At 44.0% G+C, this 24,218-nt stretch overlaps 1 protein-coding gene across 7 annotated transcripts in view; it reads left to right on the forward strand.

Moving 5' to 3' along the window:
• The window catches only part of esr2b (estrogen receptor 2b), a 32,656-nt gene that overhangs the window by 2,203 nt on the left and 6,235 nt on the right, over window positions 1–24,218 (forward strand). Inside the window, exons 1-9 of one of the 7 annotated variants that reach the window (XM_062468865.1) lie at window positions 5,187–5,387; window positions 6,449–6,478; window positions 9,715–10,213; window positions 10,491–10,678; window positions 10,958–11,074; window positions 11,275–11,601; window positions 11,716–11,854; window positions 13,446–13,579; window positions 14,661–14,844. In XM_062468865.1, the coding sequence (XP_062324849.1) occupies window positions 9,795–10,213; window positions 10,491–10,678; window positions 10,958–11,074; window positions 11,275–11,601; window positions 11,716–11,854; window positions 13,446–13,579; window positions 14,661–14,844 (1,508 nt within the window). In that variant the 5' untranslated portion in view covers window positions 5,187–5,387; window positions 6,449–6,478; window positions 9,715–9,794. Of the gene's footprint in view, window positions 1–5,186; window positions 5,388–6,448; window positions 6,479–6,668; window positions 6,734–7,741; window positions 7,977–9,714; window positions 10,214–10,490; window positions 10,679–10,957; window positions 11,075–11,274; window positions 11,602–11,715; window positions 11,855–13,445; window positions 13,580–14,660; window positions 14,845–24,218 lie in introns of those variants that run through there. The other 6 variants (XM_062468864.1, XM_062468863.1, XM_062468861.1 and 3 more) reach the window with 6 other exon arrangements.

Below are 24,218 nucleotides of genomic sequence, written 5' to 3' on the forward strand. Positions count from 1 at the left end.
ATTGCTGAAGATTGAGCTGATAATATGCCACTATAGGTCTTGAAAACTCAGTTTAAGTTTAAGACTCAGACAAACGCATGAGCGTGATACAGTGTTTGTCGTTGAGTGTTTATGAGGAGATCTGAATGTGTGTTTGTGTGTTTTGCTTAAGATCCAGTATCCTATTGCACAGCGTCTAAGTCTCTGTACAGTAAATGTTTTATGTTTTAAGCCTTTTACAAGCATTGCACCTGTCATGTTCCACAAAGGAGCTGGTAACATGATTCCTCTGTGTAAAACCTCACATTCATCTGGCTTTCTTTACGATCCTCATTCATGAGGTTCAAAGTAAAGTAAGTCAGGGTCAAAAGCAGTCTCCTTCCTTTTTTAAACTCTACAGTGTCCTTACAGTCATTTTGGGTCGGCCTAGCTCACGCTAAACTTTAGACAACGTAAATATACTGTACTTTCCTCACAAATGTGTGATTTTGTCGACTCACTGATTGAAATAGAAATACAGCAGTTTTTGTTCAATGTCACCAAATAAAAACTCAGATGAATACCTACTGTTGTCCCTTGCCATTCATGAATAAGGAGTTTATTTCAATTCCTTCTAGACAGAATTTGAACCCCCGTTTCTTTGTGTCAAGGTGATTTAGTCTAATCCATGTGTGGGGGTCTCTGTACACAGACTTCATTTAAAATAATCGACTCTCAAATAACAGCTCTCTGTTACAAAGTGTTCTGGATGCAGAGAACACTCAGCCATAAATCTACTCCCAAGGCTCATGCACCCCAATCAGTCCTTGGCCACCACACACACACACACACACACACACACACACACACACAGACACACACACACACACACAGACACACACACACACACACAGACACACACACACACACAGACACACACACACAGACACACACACACACACAGACACACACACACACAGACACAGACACACGCACACACACACACACGCACACACACACGCACACAGACACGCGCACACACACAGACACACGCACACACACACACGCACACAGACACACGCACACACACAGACACACGCACACACACGCACACAGACACACACACACACACACAGACACACACACACACAGACACGCACAGACACACGCACACACACACGCACACACACAGATACTCACGCACACACAGACACGCACACACACAGACACACGCACACACACGCACACATACGCACACACACACGCACACATACGCACACACAGACACACACGCACACACACAGATACTCACGCACACACAGACACACACAGACACGCACACACAGACACGCACACACACACACATACGCACACACACACACACACACACACACAGACACTCACACAAAACCCTCAACTTCATCCACTGTTCTCGTTACAGTACATATCAGGTGAATGTGTTGTCGCTGGTCCTCTGCACTGCAGTGCTGCATGGCTCATACACAGCGCACTCAAGTGGATATGGTATATCAGGTGGACTGTACATGGGTCAGTCTGTTCACATGAATACAGGAGCCCGGGTTAGGTAAGCAGCCTTGCTGTCGCCATAGCAGCCGGGTTGTGGAGGGAGCAGCAGAACGGAAGCAAGCTTCTATCCATAGTGAGATTTTTGTTACCGACCACACCTGGGAAGAAACATGAGAAACTATCTTGATGAATAAATCAGGAAGTGATTTGTAATAACATCATGGAAATAACGGCTGTTGTTCAGGGTTATCCTTATTTAACTATTTGTTTTTAATGGACATATTTGGCCAGAGGAAGACTGCTGTACATCGACTGAAAGTAGCAGGCTTCTATGGTTGAAATATTGCTGCGAAAAATCTGGAGCAAAGCCTTAATTTTTCAATGTGCGCAACCCATGGCAACAAACTGCCGGCGTACTGTGTCCTCTGAGTGGTACGAAACACTTGGTGTTTGGTTAAAGTAAAACCAGCCAGCTTCTCAGAATCCCCCTCAGATCTGTGCAGGTGTGGCCTCGGGACAAGGCTGTGCATACTAAACGCTGCTTCAGTTGTTCCTCTCAGGGACGGAGAAGATTCGGTCCTGCCAGAGGATTCAGAAAGCCCTAAATTCTTCTGACAGGAGAAGGACCTCCTCTGCAGACGCAGGGACAGGTTAAGGTCAGCCATGACACTCCTCCACTCAGTAACCCAAATCTAAATGACATTTAATTGCAGAGTTATACAGTATTTTACTTGAGCTGCAGCATGAAGCACTTTTGAGAGAGACGGTTCACAGGAGTCAGATGATTGAGTGGTTAAGAATTCGGGCTGGTAATCAGAAGGTTACCGGTTTGATTCCAGGCTGTGCAAATGACGTTTTGTCCTTGGGCAAGGCACTTCACCCTACTTGCCTTGGGGGGAATGTCCCTGTACTTACTGTAAGTCGCTCTGGATAAGAGCGTCTGCTAAATGACTAAATGTAAATGTAGGATGCATGTTTGTGAAGAGATAGCTTATCACATTAGAACCTGAATGTACCGTCCAATCATTAAAAACGTTTTCCTTTTCCTGGCCAGCGTTATTGGTCCACCCTGTGTTTTCAAAGCACAGTGGATCTGCTGAGCTCGAGGAAGCATGGCCGGGACAACGGTATGCTCCCGTCTGGATGAACCTTCCCTTTATTCAGTCGTTCAAATCCCATCAAATGTTATTGTTCGTAGTCTTTTACAAGCCATGTCACAGAGGGCTTAAACAGATGCCCGTAGAGCCTTGCCTGAACCAAGAGGCCCTGAGAGAAGTGAGGGATCCCTTCCTCCAGAGACTCCTGGTGATACAGAGAAGCGTAGACCACATACTGAATATAACTATGCAATAAGAATAAAGAAACAAGTATACATTTACATTTATTCATTTAGCAGACGCTTTTATCCAAAGCGACTTCCAAGAGATAGCTTTACAAAAGTGCATAAGTCACTGATCATAACAACCAAATAGCCCCAAACATTGCTGTGAAAAACCAAATAAGTGCCAAAGGCAAGAACCATAAGAGCATGTAGTTAAACAAGTTACAATTAAACAACATGAACCTCAAAAAGTGCAAGAGTGTACCCGTAGAAAGCAAGCAACAATAATATATTTCACAGCAAGTACAAGAATTTTAAATCAGTTACAACTAACCAACAAGAGCAACAAGACTCTCAATAAGAGTCATTGTGATCCTGGAGGAAACTAACATCAGGTCCAGCAAATCATTTCTACCGTTGTACTCCCGTATAAAATGGGAAAGAGATATTCAGAGTTCTGAATTGGTTGGACATTTTAAGTGCTCTGCAAATGGTGTTAGTTTGGGCAGTTGTCGGCTACAGGGAAGGGAGGCACAGCATCAGCACGACATCATAGGACTCGTGCGTTCCTCCTCGTCGTTGTCAGTTGTTGCTGTGATCTGTAAACCACCGTTCTACCTTTTCATAAAGCCTTTGAGAAAAGGAAGTCTTGCAATTGCAAGGATCTTGTCATTGCATTTTAATAAGGAAATATAAAAAGCAGAGCTGATTAATTCATTGTCATTCTTAGTAGCTGTGCCCCCTCATCAGCCTATTTACTAGACTGAGGAAGAAACATCCGTGCCTGTAATTCACTAGTTTCACCTTGTTCTGTGTGGACTGGCAGGACCCTGGGGACATGCTGCAAAACATGTGGTCTATTACCGGGGGAATATCTAGCAGCGCAGATGAGAGCACCTGGAATCTGGTCCATACCTCCTGTCTGCCTGAACTGTGAATGCTGCCAGTGGGGTGATGGACACTCCAGAGATGATTAAAAAGACGAATCGGGGGTTAAGAAGACACACATAGCCAGACACACACACTCATGCACATACTGTACAACACCAAAGCCCACTCTCTATGATTCACAGCCATTCAGAGCCAAACAGAGCCTGAACATTTGAACATGCTTGTCCTGTGAATAGGCTGCTTGGAACATTGGGCAGGTCTAATGGTGTAGAAGGAACACAAATTAGAAAGCACAGCACCAATGTATTTTACGTTTAAAAGTCAGGATATGAAATAGTTCAACAGTGATGCTTTACATGAGCGAAATTGGTTCTTGGAAAACGATGAATGTAATTTGCATCCTGTTCTCACGTGTCACTGGTAATTGATCAAACGAAATCAGAGAGAGAGAGTGAGAGAGAGAGAGAGAGAGAGAGAGAGAGAGAGAGAGAGAGAGAGAGAGAGAGAGAGAGAGAGAGAGAGAGAGAGAGAGAGAAAGAGAGAGAGAGAGAGAGAGAGAGAGAGAAAGAGAGAGAGAGAGAGAGAGAGAGAGAGAGAGAGAGAGAGAGAGAGAGAGAGAGAGAGAGAGAGGACAGTGACTGGAAAACAACACAGTGCTGCTGCTTTCTTTGTGTGAGTTGTACAGCATTTCTATTCAACTCTTTGTTGTAACATGACTTTGTTACGGTAGGCTATTCCTCGTTTGCTGTTCATTATGTAGCCTAGAGGTGTAGCCAAGAAAGGGTCTTGGGGATGCCTAGGCCCCCTCGTTTACATGTCTGGCCTCCCCAGATTTCTGATTGCTTACAAGAAAACTGTCAGCTCCAACTGTTTTTTTGTTTGTTTGAGCCACCCTCATTTTCAGATGGGATCCCCCCAAAATAACATTCTGGCTACGCCTGATGTAGCCTACTTACTCAATATTACAATGTAATCCTACGGTCCCACTCACCTGCAGCTGTCCTGCGAGGTGTACCTTCTGCCTCATGCTGTTTAATCAATAGCAATAATATGTAACAGAACTTTTGATTTTGAATGCAGGTCAGTTTGATAAGTAGCCGATCGTTTAACTTTAGTCTTGACTTCATTGAACAATTATTTAGGCTACAAGACAAGTCTACTATATACTATATATACCTACAGATAGTGAGGAAACCATTACCTCCACTGGTTTAAACTGGAGATAAGTAGGCTACTGTTAGTTTTAAAAAGCAAACAGGCCAAATGAATGTTTAATCAAAAGTAAATATTCGAAGCATATACGATCATAGGCCTACAGGTTTGACATGTTTATTTTCGAAGTTAGAGTCTAGCGGATTCCATCTACACCTCCTCAGTAAAACGTGCACCAACGAGGCGGCTCTACGGGTGGGTGTGGTTAGCGACGTCACCTTAGGGTCTGATAAAATCCTGTGCTGTCAGAACAAATGTGGCCTAATGTAAAGTGCATTTCCAAACGATGATCTGTTGAGTAGACGCGCGTTGCTAAGCCTATCTGACACGCGTCAAAATCTCCCCGTTATTATTTTAGTTTTTTTGATTATATGGTTGCGCTAAACCCGCTCGCGGCATCGGTTAATTCCAGTGCAACTCAAGCGGAGCATATCCGGATGACAGCTTTTTGAACTTCGAAGAACAAAATTGCAGAATCGTATGTAATCTATTTGTTTTCAGTCTTTGAAACTGTTATAAAAGTGGAAGTAGATTATAAATGGCTTGTTACGAATCAAAGGGCATGCACTGCCAAACGGAGGGAATAATAGGATAGTATATTTAATTAAATACATATTGTGTATGTTAATTGGGTGTGAAATCATTAACCTTTTAAACATCCGATAATTTGCATCTGTAAATACTCTTTTAGTCATTATTTTATTGGCCTACAGTTTTTTTGTGTCTTTATCTGCTACTGTGCTTTATCGTTTATATTTCAGTTACACTTTGATATTCAGATAGGCCTTTATCGCAAAAAAAGTACCAGTCCATGGGAAAATGTGTCCAAACTTTTGACTGGAACTGTACATAGGCTACATGAGCAAATTGCCGACAACAGAGTAAACATTGACAGTTTCAAAGGCAAGAGTACCGTACTTGTGAACTTACACTGAGACTGGTCGTCCATCAGCGGTGGACGACCAGTTTGAATACTTAGGATATAGAAATATGATTAACATTAGATAAGACACCAGTGACTTACAGTGAAACGATAATACTCCGATGCTGACTCGCTGCGTTAAATATTGAAACTTTTCCGATTGTGCAGCACGAGGATATGCTCGTCTTTAAAGCTGTGTTCAACTGTTGAAAGAACAGACGTTCTGTTTTTCTATCTTTCTGAAGAGCAAACAATTTTCCAGCGCTGCATTTTTCCCCTTTAACCTGCTACCTTTACTCTCCACCATTATCTTCATACACAGTGGGGTGATATTTCTCATTCCCATCATATAAACAAAAAGCGTCATATCAATTTGTGTCATATCAAGAGGCCCAAAAATCATTGAGGATTTACTTGTACTATCTCACGGGATAGCCTTGAGGCTGCTCACGGTGTAATAATATCACTGGAGATCTTCAATCCTGTTTTACTCTCAAATAACTCAACTGTGTGTATGCCTGTGTGTGTGTGGGGGGGGGGGGGGGGGGGGGGGGGAATCCTGTAGTTTGTTAAAATAACTTCAAGGCCAAATTTGTGCATCCCTTTCCGTCCTCCAGCAATTCGACTGATTGAACAGCATTCCATTGGTAAGCTCCTCAAACAAGTCAAGGTCACACTGTAAAAAGACCCTTTGGGCCGGTCCGTTATCCCACAAACTGAGCACACTGTGTACCTATAATATATCTCCTGAGCCATTCCTGCGACCGACAAACTACCCCACCCTCTTCTGAGGGTGGGGCAGTGCGTGCAGGAACAGTTTTAATGATGTTAGGGCTTTGATCCTGGCAGCGATAGATTACGATCGTGTGTGTGTGTGTGTCACCTGGAACTCCGACTTGCAGGTTTGTGTGTGTTACACATCTGCCTTGTGGATGAGCACCATACCTTTCTCGAGGGAATACCAGTACACCTCTTAAAAAGCTTGCTACACTCGATCCATAAGTTCAAGCTGTTTGTAAGGTCATCCGTGAGAAGACATTTTGTCATCAGTCCACTCACAGTTTTTAACAGCTCTGTGAAGTAGTTATATTGTTAGACAAGCAGAGAACGGTTTTTGAGGAAGGTTGTGGAAAAGTGTTTGAGTGGAAAGTGAGTGTCAGGTCAGTGTGTGATGGTGGAGTGGCAGAGGCAGGCTGGCAGGTGAATGATGGTTGAACAGGGAAGGTTTAAGCACAGTAAGCCGGACAGGACTGCGGTGACAGGTAAAGTACCCCAAGCTCAATGTGCCTCAATCATTCTGTCTGCTTGGCTTGCTCACTCACCTCCCTTTGCTTCCTTCTCTTTTGGGGTTTCACTCTGCCAAATTCAGACTGTTACTCCCCACCCCCCCACCCTTAAATCTGCTTACAAGCTCTGAGAGAGTTTTTCTTTCTGTGCTTCAAATTGAGACAAGTCTTTTCTGAAGCGTTTCCATGTCGTTATTGAGCGAGTACAATTAGTGGATAAATAGATTTTTTGTAGTCTTTGTGTGGAGGTATGTGCCATTGGCTGTGTGCTTTTATTTAATCGGTGTGTGTGGGAATAGGGTGGGGGGGCAGAGAGTACGACCATGCTATTGGTTGGGTTCTTTCACATCCACCAACTAATAGAACGAAACAGAAAAAAGAGGATCGTTTTCCCTTGGATAGTTTCCTATTTCTAGTTTCCTATCCAAGGGAACAGGAAATCAGGGAATTAAAAAATGTTCAGCCTCTCATTCAGACATGCTTGTAGCAGTTTACTTTTGAGTGTGTGTGTGTGGGCATATCCATCTCTGCCTATGGTATACTCCACTCCTACCTGCAAGAACAGTCTGTCTTTCTTAAGCAAAAGGCCTGGGGGATGCCTAAGCTCCTAGGCCCCCTCGTTTACATGCCTTGCCTCCAGATTTCTAATAAGAACGCTAATTAACCGAACAGACACCACGCCCTTTGATCTGTGATGTGGTCTGTCTCGTTTACTCTGGAGGACTGCCAGGCTGTCAGCAAACTAACTAGGCTGCCTGCCGGTCCAAAGACCAATTCAGTAGACAGCCACCATTTGACAAAACATCTCTTCTGTCTGTCAATAGTTCTAACCCCTGGTTCCTATCAACAACATGTAACAGTAAGTGAATCCACTCTCTCAATATTAGATTTTGTATGTTTGATTTATACCGAAATGTGCATGGGCTTAGCATAGTGTTTCCTTATTATGTGGATAAATGGCTGCTCTGGGATTTGTAAATGGTGTGAAGTGGTTATGGTATTATAGAGAGGAATGGCGTTAAATGAAATTTGTTTGACCAGGATTGTTGACGTCCAGCAGGATTGGTATAGTTTGGTGATTATTTATCTGTTCTCAGGTATCAAACAGGGAGCAGGCTGTGATGTTACTCAATTTTGATCCAACTCGAAAATGAACACATCTGAGTTAAACAATTATTTGAATGGTGATGTACTTCTGGTACATGGCTGAGCGGGGGTCAGATGGCTGAGCGGTTAGGGAATCGGGCTATTAATCAGAAGGTTGCCGGTTTGATTCCTGGCCGTGCAAAATGACGTTGTGTCCTTGGGCAAGGCACATCACCCTACTTGCCTCGGGGGGAATGTCCCTGTACTTACTGTAAGTCACTCTGAATAAGAGTGTCTGCTAAATGACTAAATGTATATTTACTTCTGCCAAGACTGAAACATCTGTGATCTCCCAGGGTTGGTAAGAAGTCTGATCCTTTACATACCACATATTTCAGGGTTCTTCTTCAACCAAAACAACTTTAGGCAATAGAAAAAAATCAATCTTGTTTATCTAGTGATTTGGAGGGATTGTTGGTAGTTATGAGCAGTATCTTGATCTGAGTGACCTGCAGTAACCCTGTCCTCAGTGTTCCTTTCAGTCCTGACCTGTTCCCATTGTGCTAGCACTGATTAGCATGCTAATAGCATGTTAGCCCAGCCTGGTGACAGCCTCTGTAGGGGCCTTGGGTCTTCCTCTGCAGTAAGACCCACAGGTCTGGCATGTTATTAGTCTGACTGGAAGGCAGTCAAGTCAACAGACATGCAGTAGGCTTCTGTCCTGTCACCTTTAACACAGAGAGCAATTACCTCATCCGGATAGCTGGTTGTGTGTGTGGGTGTGTGTTCGTGTGAAAGAGAGAGCATGTGTGTGTGTGTGTGCATGTGTGTGTGAGTGTGTGTCCAAGGAGACAACTCAAGGCCTCTGAAATATTTACTTTAAGAAATGATAATTCTTCACTTTGTGTTTGCCAACTGCTTTTGCCAGTCCTTTTTTGGTGTGTACTCTGATTTAGTCAGACATTGCAAAAAAGTTAATTTGAAGAATGGAGTATGTAAATTACTTACTATAGCACATTGCTCTTGTTCAAACTGACGCAATAATAATAAAGTTATTACACTAATGTTAGAAGGAATATCCTCTAATGTCCCAATAGATGCAAAAGAGGAAGCTCGCAAACTGAAAGAAGAGAGAAGAAATGTATTTTTACACTTTAAGAATCAATTAAGTTTTAAACGTTGAGAGGAAAAAAAGGGTGGAAATGGAAGAGGCAGAAAAAATAGACTGCCAGTGTAGAGGAGTCTGAATGAAACCACATCCTTTTACATCTGTTCCTAATCAGACTATCTTTTCATGTAGAACCTAGACTGTAGTTTGCTCACCATGCTATGCAGTCTTGTAAGAAAACAAAAAAACTTTCACTAAAATGTACGTCTTTATATTATTGTCCTGCATGTGACAAGGTGACACTAAGGTGCTGCTCTCCAACTACGGTATCTACAGCATGTCGTCTTTATTTGAGTGGTAACCCTACCCCTCTCTCTCCATCCTCTCCTTCCCCAACCTGAAGGACTTTCCTCTGATTGTGTCCAGTCAGCGATGAAGTAGGAAGAACCTGAAGCAGCTCTGTGTCCAGACCTCGCCCCCAGCATGGCCTCCTCTCCAGGGAGCAGTTCGGACTCGGCTCCCCAGAACCAGCTTCAGGAAGTGGACTCTGGAAAGGCTCCGGATAGGGAGGGCTCCCCAGAGGTCCTGGCTGCCATGTACAGCTCTCCGCCGGGCACAGACAGCCGTGCGATCTGCATCCCCTCGCCGTACACGGACAGCAGCCACGAGTACAGCCAGAACCATGGAGCCATGGCCTTCTACAGCCCTTCTGTGATTGGCTACAGCAGGCCTTCCATCTCCGACAGCCCCTCCCTGGGCCCGCCTCTCAGCCCATCCCTCTTCTGGCCCAACCACAGCATGCCCTCGTTGACCCTGCACTGCCCCCAGCCCCTGGCGTACAGCGAACCCAGCCCACACACACTCTGGGGGGACCGAAAGAACCACGGCCTCACCCCGGACAGGTGGGTACTTCACACTGCCTCCCTCGCTATTAAACTGATTACATCAAACAGTTAAGTCATCTAAGAAATTTCTTTAAGTAAATAATGCTATTTTATGCAATTTATTAACTGATTCATCGAATGGTTTGATGAAAACTTTTGAGTAAACCTCTTATCAGAGGGGTTTACAGTGTATTCTGCACAGCGACACAGCATGACTGCGATGCCACATACAGATATACAGTTCTTTACATAGCACCCTCCAACTCATCTGGTGCACATTCCTCCCTCCTGCTAGCCCACTCCTGAACCCAGCTAAGCTGCATGGGAACAGATATGAGGACGGACAGGAAGTGGTCAGCCTCACAGCGGTGGGCAAGGCCGACATGCATTTCTGCGCCGTGTGTCACGACTACGCATCCGGCTACCACTACGGGGTGTGGTCCTGCGAGGGCTGCAAGGCCTTCTTCAAGAGGAGCATCCAAGGTAGTCTTCACATCCACACAACTGTTCGGTTCAGTTCAGCATTCAGCACCACTGTTGTCCAACTGTCGCTTAGAGCGTTTCTTCACACAGTGTCTGTTGTTTTTCACTCTGTTCTGTACTGAGAATCAGCTCTTGTTTTCATGACTGTGTTTACCTGCTGGAGCACTCCAAAGGGGGGCCTTATTTTGAAATGCCTTTATTATCTATACTGGGTCAACAGAGACGATAGTTATAATGTATGTGTGCAGTCTGTCTGACTGACTTGCTTTTGACCGATAGGGCACAATGACTACATCTGCCCAGCAACCAACCAGTGCACCATCGACAAGAACCGGCGTAAAAGCTGCCAGGCGTGCCGCCTTAGGAAATGCTACGAAGTAGGCATGAGGAAGTGTGGTAAGCTGCCCTCTACATCCACACGTTACCCGTTAAGGGGAGTCAGGTGGCTGAGCAGTTAGAGAATCGGGCTAGTAATCTGAAGGTTGCCAGTTCGATTCCCGGCCGTGCAAAATGACGTTGTGTCCTTGGGCAAGGCACTTCACCCTACTTGCCTCGGGATGTCCCTGTACTTACTGTAAGTCGCTCTGTCGTTCCAGGCGTGAGGCGTGACCGCTGCAGCTATCGAGGGGCAAGGCATCGGCGTGTGCCCCAGCTAAGGGACTCCTCAGCTGGGCTGGTGGGTGTAGGGGCTGGGTCCCAGGCCCCCAGGCTCCTGAAGGGCCCCCTGTCCCAGACGGAGGACCAACACTCGGCCCTGAGTTCACAGCAGCTCATCTCCTGCATCATCGAGGCGGAGCCCCCGGAGATCTATCTCATGGAGGACATGAAGAAGCCCTTCACAGAGGCCAGCATGATGATGTCACTCACCAACCTGGCCGACAAGGAGCTGGTGCTCATGATCAGCTGGGCCAAGAAGATCCCTGGTGAGATGGACGTCTGTGTGCTGCTCATCTCCTCCTCCAGCTGTCCTCGTCATAATTCAACATCTAATATTGTGTGTGTCTATGTGTGTGTATGTGTGTGTGTGTGTGCTGAAGGCTTTGTGGAGCTGAGTCTGGCTGACCAGGTCCACCTGCTGGAGTGCTGCTGGCTGGAGGTTCTGATGTTGGGCTTGATGTGGAGATCTGTGGATCACCCTGGAAAACTCATCTTCACACCTGACTTCAAACTCAACAGGTACACCTCACACTGCTCAAACTCAGACATCGGGCCAATGACTCGGGCAGGTAGAAATACAAATGTAAACGAAAGGTATGTCAAAGATCAAGTTTGAGGCGGTTTTAATAATGCTGCTGTTTGGAAGAGGGAGTTTTGGCTCCCTGGTCTCTCTCCTCTCATCCCCGGTCACTCCCATTCTCTCAGGCTCCATGTACATGCCTGGCAGAAATCACCACCATCCACCCAGGACTGTGTGTGTGTGAGAGAGAGAGAGAGAGAGAGAGAGAGAGAGAGAGAGAGAGAGAGAGGGAGAGAGGGAGAGAGGGAGAGAGGGAGAGAGGGAGAGAGGGAGAGAGGGAGAGAGGGAGAGAGAGGGGGAGGGAGATTGTGTGTGTGTGTGTGTGTACCAGTGTGCAGGCAGATAAGCGTGATTGTGGTTACAGTATGTTCTCTCATATTTTGATGAGGAATTGACCTCCCATATACCACCACTTGCAGATATCAGTGATATATTGTTTTATTATTGTTGCTTGCTTTTTTTCCACAGGTACACTTGCACTTATAGCAGCTCATGTTGTTTAATTGTAACTTGTTTAACTACATGCTCTTATGGTTCTTCCCTTTGGCACTTATTTTGGTTGTTCACAATGTGTGCTTCATGTTTTGGCTACTCGCAATGTTTTGTGGCTATCTCGTTGTTATGATCAGTGACCTATGCACTTTGTAAAGCTCTCTCTTGGAAGTCGCTTTGGATAAAAGCGTCTGCTAAATGAATAAATGTAAATGTAAATAGCAACGTTTTTGCAAATGTTGTGCTATTAGAATCTGATATTCACGTTCCAGATGTCTGCCGTAGATTTCCTGTTTAGTGCGTCAGTGATAATCAGAGTTTGGCTTTCTGACCTTGTTTAGGTCAGTCCATTTATTTTCTCTTCTCTCTTTTTTCTACACTTCAAAGTTTAACATAAAGAGATCAGAGTAAACAAACCAGTTTGCTTTACATAATCCCACACATGGCCCACATACAACTCTGTGTTGGAACAGTTAAGCTGGAAGATGAGTCAGTGACAGGGCTGTTGCTGCTGAGCAGCAAGGTTGGTTGAAGGAGGTCCAGTGGATTTATTGACCCTGAGAAGATCTTATCAGTGGGAGAGAGGGGATACATAATGTACATGATCTTGGCATGTACTGCAAGCTGTTTTTGCACAAGTGAAATCGTGCCCCTCTATGAAAGTGTTTTTGCTTTGCGGGCTGAATCATGTTTCACCTTTTCCACTGCCACGACAACTATCGCTATAGGCTTAGCTAACCTTGGCGTGTTCTCATAACATGGACTTATTTTTCACAGTCCTGGAGCTGTTGTGAGGCTTTGGCAACTCCCGTTCTCTGGGCGGAAGCAGCACTTATCCATTCACACCAAAAAGGAGACACGAGACAGCGATAATGATTTCACAGCTTAATTATTTTTATTTTTCCATGTTCCACTCTGCCTCTCTGTTTCACTTCTCGCTCTCTCTCTTTCTCTCTTTCTCTCTTTCTCTCTCTCTCTCTCTCTCTCTCTCTCTCTCTCTCTCTCTCTCTCTCTCTCTCTCTCTCTCTCTGTCTTCAGGGAAGAGGGAAGCTGTGTGGAGGGCATCATGGAGATATTTGACATGTTGCTGGCAGCCACCTCAAGATTCCGCGAGCTGAAACTTCAGAGAGAGGAGTATGTCTGCTTGAAGGTCATGATCCTCCTTAACTCCAGTGAGTCCCACTAACATCTCTGTACACAACTAAAGAGCTATTTGGTTGCTCATGTTAGGGTTTTATTAAGGCTTTTAGGTTTTATTCAGCAGTGTTTTTTGGTCAAATGCAAAACGGCCACTAATACACTGAAACAATCCACGGACAGCTAATAAAAATTGACTGGAAGGCCTTTTCACCATGGACGTTTGCGTGATCTATGGTATGGAAGGTTGTTAACAGCACCACAACTCCAAACCAGACTGAAGCTCTTGGTTGCTAAAGACGCTTCTACAAAGTTCAAAATACTTTTATTTATGCCCCAAAAGAATGATCTGTCATAAGTATGTCCTTCTGCCTTGCGTTTATTTTCAAGCGTCATGTTAGTCTGTTATCTGAAATATAAAAAACGGAAAAACACAGGCAGAAAGAGTATCGTTTTTCCTAGGTATAAGTTCAAAGGTGATGGTACCTTTTTTTGACACTTTGTTTCCCAACCTTCTGTTCTCGCTGACGTCACCGAAAAGTCACTCTGTCCCCGCGGTGCCCAGATCCTTTCAATTCCACTTACTGACCTCTCCCTCTGTCCTCAAGGGGTCAACCCCTCCTCGCTGACCTCCACGCCGCTCCCAGCCCCTGCCAGAGCACTCTGTTTACCCTGATACTCTCACTTTGTAGAAAGTACAAGTTGTGCAACAGAAACTCAGTGTAGCAACTCAGAGAGCGATTTCTGATTTATTCAGTCCGTCTAGAGTAATAGGCGTGGCTCAGTGCCTGGGCCTGGTTTTTGTGTTGATGTTGGTGAGTCTGATTTATACTTTTGAAAGATTTCTTTCCTTTTCTTTGTCTTTTTTTTTAACCTCCAGTGCCATCTAGTGTTGTACATTCTGACCAGTTGTACACCATCAAAAGAATAAACATGAAATATGGGTACTGTTTATATGCTATCAGAACACTCGGTGTCCTGCTATAAAAACTGTAAATGTTAATGTGAGGGTTGGCTGTAGGAAAACTAGTTACATAATTTACACTGCAGTTCAGGCCTAACACTTACTTGTGTGTGTGTGTGTGTGTGTGCGTGTGTGTGTGCCCACCCTTCCAGACATGTGCACCAGCTCTCCGAAGACAGCAGAGGAGCAGGAGAGCAGAGGGAAGCTTCTTCGCCTGCTGGACTCGGTCACTGACGCCCTGGTGTGGACCATCTCTAAGCTGGGCCTGTCCTTCCAGCAGCAGTCTGCTCGGCTGGCTCACCTCCTCATGCTGCTGTCTCACATCCGTCATGTCAGGTACACTTCCACAGCCCTGGAGGAGAAGTTAAAGTAAAGAAGTATGAGCTCTGACATAATTCTGTAAAAAGTAGCCATTACTACTACAACCTGTTTTAGTGTCACACTGGTAACAACAACATAATAACAGTGTAATAACAGCTTAATAACAGCATAATAACAGCATAATAACAGTGTAATAACAGCATAATAACAGCATAATAACAGTGTAATCAAATCATAATAACAGCATAATAACAGCATAATAACAGTGTAATAAAAGCATAATAACAGCCTAATAAAAGCATAATAACAGCATAATAACTGTGCAATAACAGCATAATCAGGGTTCTAATTACGGGGGGGGCTTGGGGGGGTTTGACCGCCCTAATTAAGACTTGGACCCCCCCAAAAGAGGTCAAAACTACAGGTTGGGGGGGTCGATACATTTATATATCGTTCTTACCTGTAATCGTAAATATTACTTTGCGCCCTGAAAAAAAAAAAAAAAAAAATCAAAATCAAATTTATTTGTATAGCCCTTTTTACACGCAAGCATGTCACAGAGGGCTTCACATATGCCCATAGAACTGCCCCTCAACCAACCTAAACCCTCAAGGAAGACAAGGAAAAACTCCCAAAAAACTCTCAACAGGAGAAAAAAATTTGAAGAAACCTTGGGAGGAGCAATTCAGAGAGGGATCCCCTCCTCCAGAGACGGTTGGTGGGAGAGAGGAGCAGAACACAGGCTAAACATAGTCATACAGTGTCGATGGGTTTTTAAAACACCAAAATCCATTATTCAACTTTATAGATGTAGGACAGGACCGGGAGACTCGCGACCAGGTCCAGCGTTGGCTGACCGACGACCAGGCAGGTGCTGACAACTCAAACCCCCCACACCACAAGGGATGTGTGTGGGGGGGGGACAGAGAGAGGAGAGCAGGGATTAGAGAATGCCAGGAGCAGCTAACAGTTACAGTCATAATAGAATGAGATCCCCACCGGTCAAGTGTGGACTGGTGCAGCAATTTAACAGAGCAAAAAAGGAGAATTTGATGCAACCCCACACACCAAGACAAGACATTTGGAACATGAAATCTGTTCCAGGGGAAGAGAACTCTAAAATAAGTTATACTTAAAGAATAAGGATGGAAACAACCCGTCCCCCGTTGCCTCCAACTAGTAACATACTTACCTTTAACAGTCGTAGAATTGACTAAACAATAACGTTTTTAACCTAATTTTAAACGTCGAAACAGTATCAGACTCCCTAATTGAGACGGGTAGTTTATTCCAGAGAAGAGGCGCTCTATATGAGAACGCCCTACCTCCAGCTGTTTTTTTCTTAATTTTGGGAACCACCAGATAGCCGGCATCTTGAGATCTAAGTGTCCTTGCGGGGCAATAGGGTGCAAGGAGACCGGAGAGGTACAGTGGTGCCAATCCATGCAGAGATTTGTAGGTTAGTAGTAGAACTTTGAAGTCAGCTCTGGCTTGGATAGGGAGCCAGTGTAGAGAGACAAGAGTAGATGTTATGTGATCAAACTTTCTTGTTCTGGTCAATAGTCTAGCAGCAGCATTTTGCACCCGCTGTAAATTTTTTAGGTGGGTAATTGGGAGGCCAGAGAACAACACATTGCAATAGTCCAATCGGGACGTAACAAATGCATGTATTAGTTTTTCGGCATCATCTATTGAGAGAAATTTTCGTATTTTGGCAATATTACGTAGATGGAAAAATGCAGTTCTAGTAATTTGCTTAATATGGTACTCAAACGAAAGGTCTGGGTCCATTGTGACTCCTAATTTTTTTACTAGCTGGCTTTGAGAGACTTTGACGCCGTCTAGGTCTAAGGTCAGATTGGAAAAATTATTTCTATATTTTTTAGGACCGAAAATTTGAACCTCGGTTTTATCCGAATTTAGAAGAAGGAAATTTGCAGTCATCCAAGCTCTCAACCTAGAAACACATTTTTCCATAGCATGTGGAAATTCTCCAGACTTTATAGACATATATAGCTGAGTATCATCTGCATAACAGTGAAAATGTACCCCAGAGCTTCTAATTAGGTTTCCTAAAGGCAGCATATAGAGAGAAAATAACAGAGGGCCTAGAACTGAACCCTGTGGTACTCCGTATTTTACAGTGGAGCTCCTGGATGAGCAGCCATCATAGTGGACATATTGTGATCTATCGGATAGATACGATCTAAACCACTGAAGTGATGTACCAGAAATCCCAACATAGTTCTCCATACGTTCCAAGAGAATCTCATGATCCACCGTGTCAAAAGCTGCACTTAGGTCTAGAAGAACCAGGACAGAGAAAGAACCCGCGTCAGAGGCTAACAGTAGATCATTGACTACCTTGGCTAATGCAGTTTCAGTGCTGTGGTGGAGACGAAATCCAGACTGGAGAGGTTCATAAAGCTGATTTGAGGAGAGGTGCTCAGTGAGCTGTTGTGCCACAGCCTTCTCTAAAATTTTGGAGATAAATGGCAAATTTGAAATTGGCCTGTAGTTGCTAAGACAACCTGGATCCAGGTTTGGTTTTTTAAGAAGGGGCTTAATAATAGCTTGTTTGAAATCGTTGGGGACTTGGCCAATTACAATAGATTCATTAATAATACTAAGCATGGGTGGTCCAATAATAGGGAGAAGTTCCCTACAGAGTTTGGCAGGGAGAGGATCGAGAAGGCAGCTAGTGGGTTTCGAGGAGTCTATCAGCTCGATGAACGCTTCCATAGAAATAGGGTTAAAGTGAGTGAGAGCCTCAACATGCAGCATGCTTGGTATAGGGGAAAGTTCAGTGTTGATGGCCACTCCTCCAGGACTAGTCTGTAGTTTGTCCCTTATTGCATAAATTTTTTGGTCAAAGAAATCTAAGAAATCATTGGGAGAGAAATCTGAACTAACACAGAGTGTACTTTTCTTAGTGAGATTTGCAACAGTGTCAAATAGGAACTTAGTGTTGTGTTTGTTCTTACTAATCAACCTAGAGAAATAATCTGATCTGGACCTAATGAGGACTTGCTTGTACTCCATTAGGCTGTCCTTCCAGGCCAGGCGGAAAACCTCCAATTTAGTGGTACGCCACTTATGTTCTAGTTTTCTAGTGAACCTCTTAAGAGTGCGGGTTTCCTCTGAATACCATGGAGCCAGTTTCTTGTCCTTTCTTTTCCTTGGTTTGAGAGGGGCAACAGAGTCTAGGGATAGCTGAAGAACCAAATTCAGATCCCTCGTTTTAGTATTTAATGATTTATTTGGGACGTCAAGGACTTCTAGTGCAGCGGGTAGAATATTAGCCAGTTCCAGAGCTGTGTTTGGGGTTATGCAGCGGCTAGTAGAAATATTCTTAGTGCCTCCAAGGCTCTGGCAGAGGTCCATTTTGAAGGTGACCAGACAATGGTCTGATAATATAGGATTGTGGGGGTGGACAATGACGTCACTAATCTTGATTCCCCGCGTGAGAACTAAATCTAATGTATGCGAGTGAAGATGGGTAGGTTTGGAAACCACCTGAGTGAGACCTGTGGAATACATTAGAGCAGTAAAGGCCTTACTTAAAGGATCTTTTGGGTCATCCACATGAATGTTAAAATCACCCATAATCAAGACGTTATCAGTATATGTCACAAGATCAGCACTAAAATCTGCAAATTCCTCCAGGAAGAGGGAATACGGGCCGGGGGGCCGGTATAGAGTAACTATACAAAATGAGGGAGGGGGGCCAGGAGTAGTAGCATTATTCCTTTTTAAAATAGTTGGTGGTTTCATGCAAATTATTTCAAATGATTTAAAGGTATTTACAGATTTTAGGCTGAGGTTGAAGCTAGCTTTATATATCATAGCAACACCACCACCTTTCTTTGATACACGAGGGATGTGTGAGTACGCAAAATCCGGAGGCGATGCTTCATTCAGGGGGGAATATTCATCAGGTTTTAACCAGGTTTCGGTGAGTCCAATCAAGTCCAGGCTGTATTCAGACATTAGATCATTAATCAAAATGGCCTTTGTGGATAGAGATCTGATGTTTAGGAGCCCAACATTCCAGTATGGGTTTTTGGCAGATTTAGACGTAGATAATACTTCAGAGAGGGCGGCACTGTCATCAGAAAACTTAGTAGGAAGAGCAACGGGGGAGCAAGGCTGAATACATATTAAATTGGTATAATTCCTAATACTTGAAGGCCGAAATTTAGAGAAAGGGCGGGGGGCCGACACCGTCTCAATGGGAGAAACGACATCAGCAACCTCACTGACTACACTACAAGCTAGGCTATCGGGCCCCCAACAGCTCACAACATACCTATCAGACTCTCTAAGAGACTGAGGCCCGGCTTGTTCTAGTGAGTGTCAGGCCTGCTCTAAAATAGCTTCAATATTCCTAGACAATAGAAAAGCACCTCTCCAGCTCGGATGGAGCCCGTCACTTTTCAACAAGCCAGGTTTGGCCCAGAAACAAGACCAATTATCTACAAATCCAAAACCCTGTTCTGAACAGAAGCGAGCCAACCAGCGGTTAAGAGAGACAAGTCTGCTGTAGATCTCGTCAGTCCCCCTAACAGGTAAAATAAGTTGACCCCCCCCCCCCCCCGATTATCATTGTATAATTCGCACTCTGGTTAGTATGTGTGTTTTGGGGTAAATGACCAAAGGGGTTAGCATGTGTGTTTTGGATGGAATGACCAAAGGGGTTAGCATGTGTGTTTTGGGGTAAATGACCAAAGGGGTTAGCATGTGTGTTTTGGATGAAATGACCAAAGGGGTTAGCATGTGTGTTTTGGGGTAAATTACAAAGAGGTTAGATCAAGGTAAAGGTAAACTTTATTATCCACAAGTAGGAAATGTATCTTTTAGCATGTATTATTATGAGGTGTATGTATGTGTTATGTTATGGGATATGTGCAATACTGTTATGTAACTGGCATGTGTGTTTTGGGGTAAATTACCAAAGGGGTTTGCATGTGTGTTTTGGGGTAAATGACCAAAGGGGTTAGCATGTGTGTTGTAGTGAGGTCCACAAGACCACACGGAGCCAACATCTTGCCACACCTGAAGAGTGATTCAATCACATCAGAATCAGCCCTTGTGACACCCTCAGTATGCTGATTACCCACCAAACGCCGATGCAAAGGAACCATAGAATGGGGGGGGGGGCCTCCCCAATCTACCTAATCAGCCCTCCTGCTAGCTTGCAAGCTTCAAAGGGCCTGATTTAGACAACACGTCTCCAGCGACCATTTGCTATCCGTTTCGGCGGCGATTTGAACAAAGAACATACCTTGATCAGAACTTTTGAGGAAAGTGCTTGAGACTTCACCTTTACCACAAGAGTACAAGGTGGAGAATTATGAGAGGGATATTTGTGTTATGTTTGTTACTTTGTTTTAATGTTGTGTTCACTGAAATCTTGATTCTAGTAACAACTCCTTCTTCCTGAAAGATAACCACGTCATTCTTGGTATCTACACGAAGCTATCATAATAAAACAATCATTCAACTATATTTTGTAACTGTACCAAGATGTCCAGAACAATATTTGAACCATCGAATGAACCAGCCAAAGATCAGATCACACCTTTGGTAGGTGTGAAGGAAGAAGGGGGGAGTTGAGAACCCAGCTTCCCCCAATCCACATCTGACCCCAGACGGGTCCTCCCTCGAACTGTATAAAGCCCTAAGATGACCATCAATCTCTGACTCCAGCGAAACCGACCATGGCATGAACGCCATCAGGATTGGCGTTCCAAGGACGTCGCCAAGCTTCTCCTGAGATTCAACTTTATAGTGAACGCGTCACTATCTGGACGTTTCAACAGAAGAACCAAAAACGCAATTCCAAATGCGACTTCACTGAGATCCCGCAGACTCAGTCACATGACCCAGCGCAGCCGCGCTGTGACTTCAGATTCTTCAAATGGACCTTTGGCGCAAACCGCCCTCAACATCATTGATCAACCCCTGATCAAACGTAACTATGGCTAACGCTCTTTCCTCCTCGACATGGCATTGGCGTGAGCTCTGTTTATGATTTGTAAGGATGTAATCACTGACTGTACAATTTCTGCCTTTCTTTAAGTTAGACCATTTCATTCTGTTCATTGAAACCAATCTCTCATATCAAACCCATAATCCAACTTTTCATAAGATCTGTTTACCTTACTTGAATAAATTCATTGTAAAGATATTTTGACGTGCGTGTTCACTGATGTTACGATTGGCTCTACTCTTAGAACGAATTCATTCCTTAAGATTAGACTGATTATTACGAAGGCTATTATTTAAATATTATTCAATAAGGTTTCCTCTATCCCTTTAACAATAAGAGGTGGTGCCCCCAAGAACTACATACTTTATTATAAATTAAGTATTGCTAATCTTAAACGAGCAAACCCCGCTACATAATGGCGCCCCGTGTGAGGCTAAGATAGATTGAAATGAGCAATCGTAACTTTTGTGAAACGAACTGTTAAAATAGAGCGAGCTCTAACTGTGTGTAGCACCATGTATTTAATACTACTGTGCCTGGGCTACAGTGGCTGTGTGCGTATTCAATTGTTTTTCGTGAAATAGCTGCTAGTGTGTGTGTGGGACCAGCTAGCTCAAAGGAAGCGGCTAGGTTTGACCGGAGGTACGCGCGTGCTCAGAAACACCGCTGCCCCGACATTTACGTTGTAATCTGCCTCGGCCAGCTCTTCACGGAAAGTAGCATAAGAGCCTTTATTATAGCCTCTATTTTAAATAGTGTAGCTATTTGGTTAAGTGAATTAACCAACCAACTAATACGTTGGTGCACATGTCTAGTTCAGGGAAACAGACAGTAGTGCTTAGTCCTGAAGGACTTTTGTTTAGAAGCAACTAAACAACGCAGTTCTGTACACGTAACCTACCGCCACCACGAGTGTGTGTGTGGGACCAGCTAGCTCAAAGGAAGCGGCTAGGTTTGACCGGAGGTACGCGCGTGCTCAGAAACACCGCTGCCCCGACATTTACGTTGTAATCTGCCTCGGCCAGCTCTTCACGGAAAGTAGCATAAGAGCCTTTATTATAGCCTCTATTTTTAATAGTGTAGCTATTTGGTTAAGTGAATTAACCAACCAACTAATACGTTGGTGCACATGTCTAGTTCAGGGAAACAGACAGTAGTGCTTAGTCCTGAAGGACTTTTGTTTAAGCAACTAAACAATGCAGTTTCTACACGTAACCTATTATGCCGCCACGATAGCTTGTCGAAAAAAGCATTGACTATTCCCACAGCTAACTGTGTTTTAAAATAACAGTGGTTGCCAAACTAAAGTTACATTATTAGATGCAGTTCATCAATGTGGTTTAGTTACGTTGACTTCAAGAAGCTACTTAGTAACTATAATTGTGTAAAGTATGTACTATAATTACCTTGTACCTTTATTTGTTATTTGTATACGTCTTTGGCAGTCAATTGTAACCATAACCTAAATGAGTTTATTGAAACTAGTTTGATTTAAAAAGATTGGAAAGCCGACAACTTTTCCCTCATCTAGACCCCTAGTCACAAAGCTTCAATTGCTACGGCCATTGTAAGCCACTTCAAGTGCCTCTTTTTGTTTCAATAATTTCCTCTCAACCTTTTTCCTATGTCATGTCATAGCTTAATCACTCATAGCCATGCCAATGTCTGGGGAGGGGGGGTGACATGCTGTTACGCTGCTGTGGTCTTTCTTCTCTTGTCTTCATGTCAACAGTTTCATCGACGACGGTCTATGAAAGTTGACATCCGGGGGGATGTAGTGAGGTCCACAAGACCACACGGAGCCAACATCTTGCCACACCTGAAGAGTGATTCAATCACATCAGAATCAGCCCTTGTGACACCCTCAGTATGCTGATTACCCACCAAACGCCGATGCAAAGGAACCATAGAATGGGGGGGGGGGCCTCCCCAATCTACCTAATCAGCCCTCCTGCTAGCTTGCAAGCTTCAAAGGGCCTGATTTAGACAACACGTCTCCAGCGACCATTTGCTATCCGTTTCGGCGGCGATTTGAACAAAGAACATACCTTGATCAGAACTTTTGAGGAAAGTGCTTGAGACTTCACCTTTACCACAAGAGTACAAGGTGGAGAATTATGAGAGGGATATTTGTGTTATGTTTGTTACTTTGTTTTAATGTTGTGTTCACTGAAATCTTGATTCTAGTAACAACTCCTTCTTCCTGAAAGATAACCACGTCATTCTTGGTATCTACACGAAGCTATCATAATAAAACAATCATTCAACTATATTTTGTAACTGTACCAAGATGTCCAGAACAATATTTGAACCATCGAATGAACCAGCCAAAGATCAGATCACACCTTTGGTAGGTGTGAAGGAAGAAGGGGGGAGTTGAGAACCCAGCTTCCCCCAATCCACATCTGACCCCAGACGGGTCCTCCCTCGAACTGTATAAAGCCCTAAGATGACCATCAATCTCTGACTCCAGCGAAACCGACCATGGCATGAACGCCATCAGGATTGGCGTTCCAAGGACGTCGCCAAGCTTCTCCTGAGATTCAACTTTATAGTGAACGCGTCACTATCTGGACGTTTCAACAGAAGAACCAAAAACGCAATTCCAAATGCGACTTCACTGAGATCCCGCAGACTCAGTCACATGACCCAGCGCAGCCGCGCTGTGACTTCAGATTCTTCAAATGGACCTTTGGCGCAAACCGCCCTCAACATCATTGATCAACCCCTGATCAAACGTAACTATGGCTAACGCTCTTTCCTCCTCGACATGGCATTGGCGTGAGCTCTGTTTATGATTTGTAAGGATGTAATCACTGACTGTACAATTTCTGCCTTTCTTTAAGTTAGACCATTTCATTCTGTTCATTGAAACCAATCTCTCATATCAAACCCATAATCCAACTTTTCATAAGATCTGTTTACCTTACTTGAATAAATTCATTGTAAAGATATTTTGACGTGCGTGTTCACTGATGTTACGATTGGCTCTACTCTTAGAACGAATTCATTCCTTAAGATTAGACTGATTATTACGAAGGCTATTATTTAAATATTATTCAATAAGGTTTCCTCTATCCCTTTAACAATAAGAGGTGGTGCCCCCAAGAACTACATACTTTATTATAAATTAAGTATTGCTAATCTTAAACGAGCAAACCCCGCTACATAATGGCGCCCCGTGTGAGGCTAAGATAGATTGAAATGAGCAATCGTAACTTTTGTGAAACGAACTGTTAAAATAGAGCGAGCTCTAACTGTGTGTAGCACCATGTATTTAATACTACTGTGCCTGGGCTACAGTGGCTGTGTGCGTATTCAATTGTTTTTCGTGAAATAGCTGCTAGTGTGTGTGTGGGACCAGCTAGCTCAAAGGAAGCGGCTAGGTTTGACCGGA

Source organism: Osmerus eperlanus, chromosome 9 (genome assembly GCF_963692335.1).
Source record: "Osmerus eperlanus chromosome 9, fOsmEpe2.1, whole genome shotgun sequence".
NCBI lineage: Eukaryota > Metazoa > Chordata > Actinopteri > Osmeriformes > Osmeridae > Osmerus > Osmerus eperlanus.